Raw genomic sequence first — 11,194 nt, 5'->3', positions numbered from 1 at the left:
TCCTAATAGTTTGAATATATTATGAAATTTGGATTTGACATGATTTTACAATTTAACAAAAAGAGTAGAATTACAATCTAAAATGAATCCTACAACGCTTTCATTACCAAAATTAAACTGAACATAAATAAAAGCGTCGTTGAATGTAACCCTAATGCTGCATTCTTCGGTTTGCATTGGCTGTCCACAAGCAGGAAGTCCACAATATCCACTAAATTATTTTTAGAGATTCTGTTGAGAGTCTCAATGTATTCATTATCAAATGTTACTGTCGGAACGCCCGTTAATTTTGGTTTCAAAGAATGAGTTCTATTTCCATAATCAACTAGCAGTTGATCACCTTTTCCTGATTCCATGCATTTTTGTATTTCATCCCAACTAATGGAATTATTAGCTGCACACTGAAAAATACAGTTATTATATGTTTATTCAGTAGAAAACAATTCTAATAATAATAATAGCTTCATTGTCCAATAGTTACCCATTTACGGAACGATAAACAGAACTATACTCATAATGAAAAAAAGATCCAGAAACAAGTGAATGAAAAACTATTGATTGTTTGAATATAGGTCATTCAGATTCATGGAGAATATATCATACTCGGGTGAGGATGAGTATTATCTGTTTTAAACGTATATGTGTATATAATACAATATAATGATAATAATAATGAAAGAACTGAAGAATAGTTGGACCAATTTTAATAATTTTTGTATTTTTGGATTTGTTTTCTTCGGGAATGGACTAATGAGTATTGAAATATGATATAATAATAATAAAAGAACCTAAAAACGGCTGGACATATTTTTATGATTTTTGTCTTCTTGGATTTGTCTTCGTCGAGAATACGATGATATAAGTATTCAAATAGGTATAATATTTCATCAATAAAAATTGTAATACTAATAAAAAAAGAACTCAAGAACAGCTGGACCAATTTTTATGATTCTTGTATTTTTGTATTTGTCTTTGTCAGGAATAAAAAATAAGTATTGAAAATTATATTCTATCAATAAAAATAATAATACTAATACTAATAATAATAAAATAACTTCAATTAAATTAATGAAAAAACTTTTGTCTAATTACCACTAGCTGATTTTATTTATACAACCGGTTTCGGGTTTGGTCCCATTATCAAGTATAGAACTCAGTTTTATACTTGATATACATTCTACTTGATACACAGTTATATACATTATCAAGTATAAAACTCAAACCCGAAACCGGTCGTATAAATAAAATCAGCTAGTGGTAATTAAACAAAAGTGTTTTTATTCATTTCATTAAAGTGATCATGAATTACCACAAAATAAACAAGTCATCAATCACATAATAATATCACTCAAGAACGGCTGGACCAATTTTTATAATTTTTGTGTTTCTGGATTTGTCTTCTTCGAGAATAGAATAATACAGTATTGCAATATTATATTTCATCAGTAGAACTAATAATATTAACAGAGGCAAAACATCAATGATAATAGTGACGTGTTGTAATAAAACGCAACTGATAGTTCACAAGTAAATCACAAGGTGCTTTACTGAAGAAAGCACTCCTACTACTGATTCCCATTTATTTTATTATATACTATAACCGTTCAGTACATTATACCCAATAATTTTCGTATCAAATTTAAAATCCTAAATTTGCTCATTCATTGACTGTTAAACGAAACGACGTTCGCCGGGTCCGCTAGTCTTCATATAAATACTGAAGGATGAAATCACGTTCTACTTTTTGTGGATTGATGTGAACCAATTTCTAATTTGATAATTTTAGGAAGCAATTTCTTCCTCTTTTATGATTATCGTCATATCAGTTTTGCTTCATGAAGATGTTACGTTGACTAAACCTTCTTTTTCAATTCGATTATAGATCCCAAAAGTAAATACTCTCATAGTTGACCTACTTTTGTCAGATATTTGTCATCAGTAGCATCAGGAGATGCCATAGCACACATCGCAAATTTTATACCATAGTCACCAAGAGCCAAATTCAAAGCACAGGCATGCACTTTATTTCCATAACATTCAGCTTCTTGATGCTGACAAGTGAAAATATATTTATCACCTTCCTTCGTAATCTGGAAAAAAGACATTCAGTTAAGAAAAAAATTGTTCATTGGAATATTTCTATTCATATTCTCTAAACAACATTTTTTATAGAGGACTCGATATTTCATACTGTTTTTTGGGTTTATAACCTTCCACAATCTGAAAAAATTAATCATAAATCAATGGAGAATCTGTCGAAGTGTAGTAAAGGGCAAACTGAAAAGTTAACACCGAAAAGTTACTGCGCGATATAAACTACAGGACGGTCCAATTAGTCAGTAACTTGTCAATTTCATAAATTTTACCTACAAATAGAAATTAATCAACTGAAAAAATTAAAGGTGGATACTTAGCTTTTTTGAGTGGTGAACGTTTCGGAAAACAAGCCTTTTCCGTTTTCAAAACCTGTATTCACTGTTTGAGGAGAGATTCCCCTAGTGAATACAGATTTTGAAAACGTAAAATACTAAAGATAATCCCGAAGAAGCCATTGTATGGCGAAACACGTGTTGCGTTTTTGTGATATCGTTTAGTGAAAATCTCACAATAAAGTGTTATTTAAATATGTTTGGAAAAGAATTGTTTTCCGGAACGTTAACATCTCGAAAAAGCTAAGTATAAATAATAAATTTTTTCAATTGACTTTTTTCAATTTGTAGGCGAAATTTATGAATATGACAAGTTGCTAACTAACTGGATTTTCCAGTAGTTTATCTTTTGCAGTATCTTTTCGGGGTTCTCTATTGATACATCTTTAATTTTTTCAGATTGTGGAAGGTTATAAACCCAAGAAACAGTACAAAATATTTTTTTTTATATTTTTCCAAGGTCGAAACAATTATAACAATACTCTGAAAGTGACAAAAACATTCAGATTTCCACTTCAATATCATTGTATAGAAAGTGCCTTTATAAATGTCTACTTCATTCTATATGATGAAGGAGAATTGAAAAACCAGAAGGTTTCTTTGATAAAATTCATCTTTTCTGAAAAAAAAATTGTTTTCGATTAATATTAAATGTAAGTTACAAAAAGGATTTGAAGCTTTATAACTTCTAAGTATTTAATTATCTGCGAGCGATTTCGACAGCTGGTCGTACTGTCATCATCTACGCTATACTCAAATTCAAGTTTTGAGTATAGCGTAGATGATGACAGTACGACCTGCTATCGAAAGTACTCACATATGTTTAAATAGAAGTTAATATATATATTTAAAAAGGGATAAATTGTAAAGATCGACAATTGGTTACCAAAAATGAAAAAACATCACATTTGCACGGTGTCACCAACTGGAGCGAACCGCACATTAGTGGTTTTAATTAGGGACCTAGCATTTCCAGGCATCATCTAACATCACCAATTGGCTGCACCGCGCTGATGAGGCTAATAGCCAGAAACACGAATCCGCGGTTTGCCCCCATTTTCTGAGTGTTCTGTCCACGAATTTATCCCTTTTGATTCATATCATATCATATTCATATATATATATATATATATATATATATATATATATATATATATATATATATATATATATATATATATATATATATATATATATATATATATATATATATATATATATATATATATATATATATATATATATATGAAATCTAGAAAGGTTACTGCAGTCAAGCTGCTGGAAAATAATTCCATGAAAATCAAAAAATAAATAGATAAGTACTCTTTGATCATTCCCATATTGATTTCAATTTAAGAGCCACCGGTATACAGCTGTTTCAGCCTATTGGGCATTGACTGCATTGACCTTTCTAGATTTCATATCATTTCTAGAAACATGTGGATTCGTTTTCCGATGGCATTTCAGGTTAGCTTCCCAAATTTCTGCTACCGCAGTTGTCGGTTGATTGGTCAAACCACCAACACTGACATAAAAACTTGGCAAGTTGACTTGGGTGTCACACCAATAGGTGGTTCCACTTATGTTTCGTTTGCGTTTACGCAGCTATTTTTATCAAGTACTTTCTTGGTTTTTTCTCATTTTGTCTTCAATCGAGGACCGCCTGCCCGGTACTGACGATGCCCAATAGGCTGAAACAGCTGTATACCGGTGGCTCTTAAATTGAAATCAATATGGGAATGATCAAAGAGTACTTATCTATTTATATATATATATATATATATATATATATATATATATATATATATATATATATATATATATATATATATATATATATATACATTTATATCTCTGTATATATATATATATATATCTCTGTATATATATATATATATATATATATATATATATATATATATATATATATCCCACAAGGAGAGAAGTTTGAAGAGTGCCTAGAAGATGACAGTACTACCAACTGTCGAAAGCGCTCGCAGATAATTAATAGGAGATATAAAGCTTCAAATCCTTTTTGTAAAATTTATTATTGAAATACTGAAAATAAAGAAAAATTAGTTGCATCATTCAAAATTGACAATCTTAGCGACTGGAGAAATGTACAGGAAAATGGATTAACGGGGTCTCTCAGTCAAAAAATCAAAACTCTGCCATGCTTTCGCTTCTAATGGGAAGCTTTTTCAGGGCAGTAAAAATGAGTAAAACACAACGAATTGAATATATAAATCGACGAAAGGAAGTTAAGCATCAATGGATTTTTTTTCGTCGATTTAATTCATTCAATTCATTGTTTTTTAATGCCCTGAAGAAGCTTCCCATTAGAAGCGAAAGCATGGCAAAGTTGAGCAGAGTTTTGATTTTTGATTTTCTGACTGAGACACCCCGTTAATATGTATATATGTATGTATGCGAAGAACAGTATTTTGGGGTTGCAGCCAGGTTTTGAGGGCGATTCAAAGGAAACTCTTTGTTTTTTGTCAAGCTTTCGGTAATGCTTACCACCTTCCTCAGTACAACTGTAATACATTCATTAACAATATGTTTTATATCACAAACAGAACTACATACTAACGCGAGATCGAGAAAGAAAATTAGTATCTCTACAAAACATGAAACATTTCTTTTTTGATGGAAGTGACTGCAACTCCAAAATACTGTTCTTCATATAGTATATTGTCACGAATTATCCTGAATATGTATATATGTATGTATGTCTTTTGGGTAGCAAGGAAGGAGGGGAGCAGGACATTACTACTCACATTTGCTTTTCCAAAAGGTATCAAGTCCACTTTCACCTTATCTTTCAGTACCTTATAACCTGGGGAGAGCTGATCTTTGAAGAAATCTACAGAATGCGGACAGAGACATTCATAGTAGACTGAGACGGTCAAATTTTTTGCCTAGAAAAACGTAAAAAATTTCAAATAGAAATTATATATTAGAAAATATCGTCGAAGTGGTCAATGCTTGGTGGTTGTCGATACGTGATTGAAATGATGTTTTTTGAATAAGCAATCATCATGACGAACAGTTGGAAATGATCAAATTAGTCATCGCTGTTATGTTACATGAGGTGATGTAATAATCGTTGAACATACTTTGTGTCCGTTCTCAAACTTATCACGGATCATTATAACCTCAACCCTCCCATAAAATAAGTATTGAATCAAGATATACTATTTTATCTCATTAATTGAAATTTTATCATATGAAAGGGTCGATATATGACTCATTCTGTTCAATACAGACGTATACACTGCACACAGATCGAAACATTATGTTCAGATCTGTTCTGACTGACAAAAAATCAACTAGCTGTATGGATGTTTTCAAATGGTTGCCTCTTTCTACAATACAAGATTAATTACAGTTGAAAATCACACATTCATATGCAAAAAAGTACAATGAATAAATGCAGAGGTTGCCTTAGATATTGAGTAATGAAGATTGTGAGAGGTTATTGTAAACCTAAGATCTTTCACACGGGGAGCTTCACGTCTCGCGCCTCCGAGAGAGAGGAAGGCTTTCAGGGTCAAAGTGCAACGAGTCCAATGGAGCTTTCAGACGAATAGCGGGAGCCGCCACGTCTCGGGAGACGTGGCTCTCATGTGTCTTGCACCTCGAGCTAGGGAGCCACGTCTCCTCCTCAAAATGCAAATTTGAGTGGAGCTTTCACAAGTTGAGTGAAAACGCATCTCCCTAGTTGACGCTTTAGACTAGTCATCCTGGCAGATTACGATGTGGAGCTATCAATCAGTGCTGTTTGCAACCGACCCACTCTGCGATGAAAGTCTCGACATGTATAAGGACCTCAAGAAGTTGTAAAAAGTTGGATGGAAGTCTGCAAGGTGGTCAACGTAGGTTTTGCAACTTTATCCATCCCCGTTTTTAGTTATTTGGAAGTATACAAAACATTCCTGATCGTTGGCGTTTCTGTTGATGGTAGAGAATATATTTGGCACCAACTCGCGTGCGATCCATTATACAACTGAGCTCAAGCAGCCAGGAACTGAAAAAGGATTCCGGTGTGGATGGGCGAAAGGTAAGAGTGATAAATGCTCTCGTATAGGAGTGAGAGACGTGAAGCTTCCCGTGTGACAAAGTCCTAAGACTTCTTTCACACGGGGGCTCCACGTCTCTCCCTCTCAAAAGAGGAGAAGGCTCTTAGCGCCAAAATGCACCGAGTCCAGTGGGGCTTTCAGAGAGCGGGAGTCGCTATGTCTTGGGAGATGAGAGCTCTCACGTCTCTTGCACCTCGAGCCGGGGAGCCACGTCTCCTCCTCCTCAAAATGCAAAAGGATGAGTGGGGAGCTATTAATTAATGCTGTCTGCAACCAACCCACTCTGTAATAAAAGTCTCGACATGTTTAAGGAACTGAATGAGGTCGTAAAAAGTTGTGTGTGAGTCTGCAAGATAACCAACGTAGGTTTCGCCACTTCATCCATTCCCGTTTTTGGTTGATTGGACGTATCCAAAATATTTCTGATCGTTGGCGTTTCTGTCTTCGAAGTTTGTATCGACGGTAGAGAAGGCATTTGGCAACAGCTATCCATTCTACGACTGAGCTCAAGGAGTCAGGAAACGAAAAAGGATTTCGGTGTGAATAGACGGTAGGTAGAAGTGATGAACGTTTCCGTATAGGAGCGAGAGACATAAAGCTCCACGTGTGAAAGATCCCTAAGACTTCTTTCACACGGGAGCTTCACATCTCTCGCTCCCAAAGAAGGGGAATACTCTTGGCGCCAAAATGCAATACCACCAATGGAGTTTTCAGACGGAATTCGAGAGCCGCCACGTCTTTTTCACCTTGAGCCTTGAAGCCCCATCTCCTCCTCAAAATACAGAAGAATGAGTGAGGGCTTCCACAAGAGAAGTGGAAACGGCTCTCCCTAGTTCATGCATACTAGTTATCAAAGCAGATTACGATGTGGAGCTATCTATCAGTGATCGTTGACATTTCTGTCGTTGAGGTTTGTGTCGACGGTAGAAAAGGTATATGGCAAGAGCTCCACTGAGCTCAAGGAGCCAGGAACTTGAAAGACTTCCGGTGTGAATGGGCGTTAAGTAGGAGTGATAAAAGCTTCCGTATAGGAGCAAAAGACGTGAAGCTCTTCGTGTGAAATAGATCTAAGGTTGTGCATGAAAGTTTTCTTGTCGTTTCATTAACACGAACCTTTGTAAATTATTTCTTTCATGGGTGTTTATAATAGAATAAGAATGCATTCGTGTAGTTTGTATTAATAAGAAGAAAAAAGCGACCAGGGTATTTGATGAAACACATATATTCATTCTCTTTGAACCGTTACATCAGTAATGGTTTATCAAACAAATAAAAAAAAATTCCAGTTTTCCATTGACAAACTTTTGAAGGATACTTCCAGAAAAGCAAATCATTCCAGGCTTATGTAATTTTTACGTAAACCATCTACTTGGATTAACACTTCGTACTGGGTCAAATTTTGCAACTAAATTTCTTAGGAGATATTCCCAATCAATCAAACTGAAATTTTGCATATACGTTTGTTCATTTAATAATGCTTTAATTATAATTGTTGAATGATACCATTCTATACTCAAACATGGCGGATCGCCCAAGATGGCACACAAATATTTCATACACTCTCATGACATCACTGTCGAATAAAAGGGTTTTCTGAAAATGATACAAAAAATAACTCTGAATCCAGTATGGCAGACTACTCGAGATGGCGGATTAGTCATTTATGCAGCCCTATGATGTGGGTATCAAATGAAAGGGTTTGTTGTAACAAATACGAAAAATAATATGTACATACAGAAATAAAAAATTGATATTAATAAAAAAAAAATTTGATATTGAAATTATATTTTTAAGTACCATCTTTTTTACAAGAACTGAAGAAAAGGAACATTGAATCGAATCGAACCTATCAATCCATAGTATTACAGAATTCAGATGATTCAAAAGGTCATCGGATAGAAACAAGGATACAATATGTAACTTGATTTTGACATAGGTTATTCTAAGAACACAGTCATGTTTTTATGTAGATAAATCTCGCGACAGCTCGTGTAATGTAATAAACCGATTGAGTTTTTAAAGTTGGCAATTTTGTTTATTATATCATTTGCTCAACAATATTCTTTCCTCGTTTCCGTTCAACTGAATGGTGAATTACTCTGAATGAAATCAAACAACTGAAGGATCAAGTTTCCTTTTACGCTCATCATGATCTGCTATAGATTTATTTTCATCAACAAATAAATGAGTCGTCAATTGATCAAGTTATTGCTCTTCACAGAATTTAGACTTTTCTCTTTCAAAGATTACGTAACAGTGCCAAAGTCTATGACCTAACCTCTTCCGAATATATGAATCGAAATCAGTATTGAAGAAGGATTTATTGAAATTGAAATAATTAGATTCTTTTCGAATTATATTTTCTGAATTTGCATATAGTGCATATTCTATAACATTATATGTACACGGAATGGCCTCAGGCCCATTTTCATGGGATCGAAATCCGTAAAATACTCACATGATTCTCAAAAACAAGCAGTGCCGACAATAATGATACAAACCACCACTTCATTTCAACACTTCAATTTTTCAAACCGTAAATTGATGGACACCACAGCTGATAAAAGTACTTTCATCTCAATCGACGTCTTTTATAGGTTTATCTAATCGTATAAATAAATCAGAATGAATCAACCGTTTTGAGCACTTCAAAACAAGGTTAAATCATATCAAATATCGAGAGGTGTAATATTATTTGGGAAACGGGCGAGTTACGTCACTGTATCTTTTGAAAATACTTACGCAACACCAGAACAAAAATTACGAGCTCACAACATGCGTTTTGCTAACCAAGTTAACGTCTTCAGAAGATCATTATGACATATAGCTTATGACTTATAGAACCTGTTTTCAATGGATTCATTTTACGCGTCACTTACGTAACTGTCCTTGATATCGACATCACGTACAATTATATACATTGTGTCCTCCTTCTAATATGACCACGCCCATATCTCTGCCATATTTTTTGAATAATATTCGAATTGAACTGATTTTCAAATAACGTAACTTATATCATACTCAATTTCAACAAAGAAGTTTCAAAATTCAATTACGCATCACAAGAAGAAACCAATAAATTTGTTATCGTCGTCACCTCATGTAGAAGATGCAGTTAGATGAAAATCTAAATGAACTGAGGCACATGTTCAATTCAAGGTTTATGAGAATTTCCACGTTTTCTAGATGTATTCGTTGAAAGGCGTGGCACAAGATTGACACACAAAGTGTACCGAAAACCGACACATACGGACAGATATCTGCATGTACTTTCGAACCACCATCTGAGTCAAAAGCAGGGAATTATCAACACCCTGACAGAACGTGCCCGTAGAATATATGAACCGATACATCTACAAGAAGAATAGGAGCATCTTGATGTGGCTTTAAGATCGAATGGATGTAACCAAGATCAACAAGGCCATGAAACTGAAGACTTCCACAAGTCGAAATATGGAGGAAACTCAAACGGTTTCTACCATACATCTCTAGGGTTAGAATCGTAGAATTTTCACACTAAAAACTTTTCAAAATTAATGTGAATTGAATCAACAACTGAGATATGAGAGATTGAAATTAGGATACACAATATTGAACTATATTTGATTCAGGTATATCATCTAAGGATATATTTGATGTTTGATAGTTCGTATTGGAACATCTGGCGTGAAATGAATCTATTGAAAAGACTTTACCAACACCAGAACATAATTACAGCCTCTCGACGCTCACCAAGTTAGCGTCCTTAAGAGATCATCATGACTGAGTTTCACTACTATTTTGGTGTTTTTATATGCTAGTGGCCTAGCTACTACCTGTTAGTAGTACCTAACCACTAACAAAAGCCTGAACTCGGAAAGTAAAAACGAGTGTGCCCCACAAGAAATATGTAATGTGATGAAGAAATTGATATTTTTCAAAACATTGTTAGCTAATTACAAAATGGAAGTAGATAAAATTTCGAATATTAGTAAGTATGTCAGGAGCTACGTGGAGTAACAAATCGTATCGACTGTATCTTTTCACAGTTTCCATCCATCCTGTTTTCAAACTATTCAAAATTGGATGAAATAATAACACATGAATATTACTACAGTTTATTCCAACACCAAACTTTTATTTTAACACCTCGATCACCAAGTGATAATCTTCAAAAGGAATCTCTTCCTCTTCCTCTTGAACATATATTTGAATGGTTTCCATCAGGTTGCTTGTTGTTATCAAATTGATGATATTACTTCTTATTCCCTTCGTGTGTCGAAATTACTAATTTTCTTCAGCTACAACAGGAGAAATTATTGAGACCAAAGAAAACAAACCTTTGGAGATAACTGTATGAGATGAAGAAATGTTTAGTTGCAGATTCAAGGCACATCTTGTTAGTCTTGCATATTGGTAATCTAACTTGTTGAAGCGTTGATCATCTCTGTTTCTTAGTAGATCCATTCAATGCAGGAGGAGTCATGAAGAATAAATGAGTTTTTTCAAGGTAATATGTCACTCAGATACACCCTATTTATCAGTGATATTTTTTCTGTTAAATGTGTGATATGGTCAAATAATGATGTCAAAAGTCTCCATATAACAAGTCCTAGTTTTTTTCGTCAAATAAGTGCCGTATCATCATCCTAACAAATTATAGGACCCTTAAAATTTCCCATCAGCGATAGACATGACGTACAA

General features: G+C 34.1%; 1 protein-coding gene across 1 annotated transcript; it reads right to left on the bottom strand.

The window, feature by feature from the left end:
- Positions 1-9,127, bottom strand: LOC111513338 (gamma-interferon-inducible lysosomal thiol reductase-like protein). Its single transcript, XM_023169539.2, has 4 exons — positions 8,970-9,127; positions 5,210-5,350; positions 1,917-2,090; positions 1-401 (listed from the first exon to the last, which is right to left on the bottom strand). Exons 1-4 carry the CDS (start codon positions 9,021-9,023, stop codon positions 90-92), a joined length of 681 nt encoding a protein of 226 aa, XP_023025307.2. The 5' UTR covers positions 9,024-9,127; the 3' UTR covers positions 1-89.
- Positions 9,128-11,194: the final 2,067 nt, after the last annotated feature.

Source organism: Leptinotarsa decemlineata, unplaced genomic scaffold, assembly GCF_025532065.1.
Source record: "Leptinotarsa decemlineata unplaced genomic scaffold, Ldec_3_MD MMD2_tig00026328_RagTag_RagTag, whole genome shotgun sequence".
Lineage (NCBI taxonomy): Eukaryota > Metazoa > Arthropoda > Insecta > Coleoptera > Chrysomelidae > Leptinotarsa > Leptinotarsa decemlineata.
This window is presented reverse-complemented; position numbering and strand designations above follow the sequence as displayed.

What these genes read in the sequence shown, in the direction of transcription:
- LOC111513338 (XM_023169539.2), bottom strand. Translation starts at nt 9,023, where the DNA reads ATGAAGTGGTGGTTTGTATCATTATTGTCGGCACTGCTTGTTTTTGAG. An exon ending in TGCTTGTTTTTGAGAATCAT is followed by an intron (nt 5,351 to 8,969) that starts GTGAGTATTTTA and finishes ACGTTTTTCTAG; the next exon opens with GCAAAAAATTTGACCGTCTC. An exon ending in TACCTTTTGGAAAAGCAAAT is followed by an intron (nt 2,091 to 5,209) that starts GTGAGTAGTAAT and finishes TCTTTTTTCCAG; the next exon opens with ATTACGAAGGAAGGTGATAA.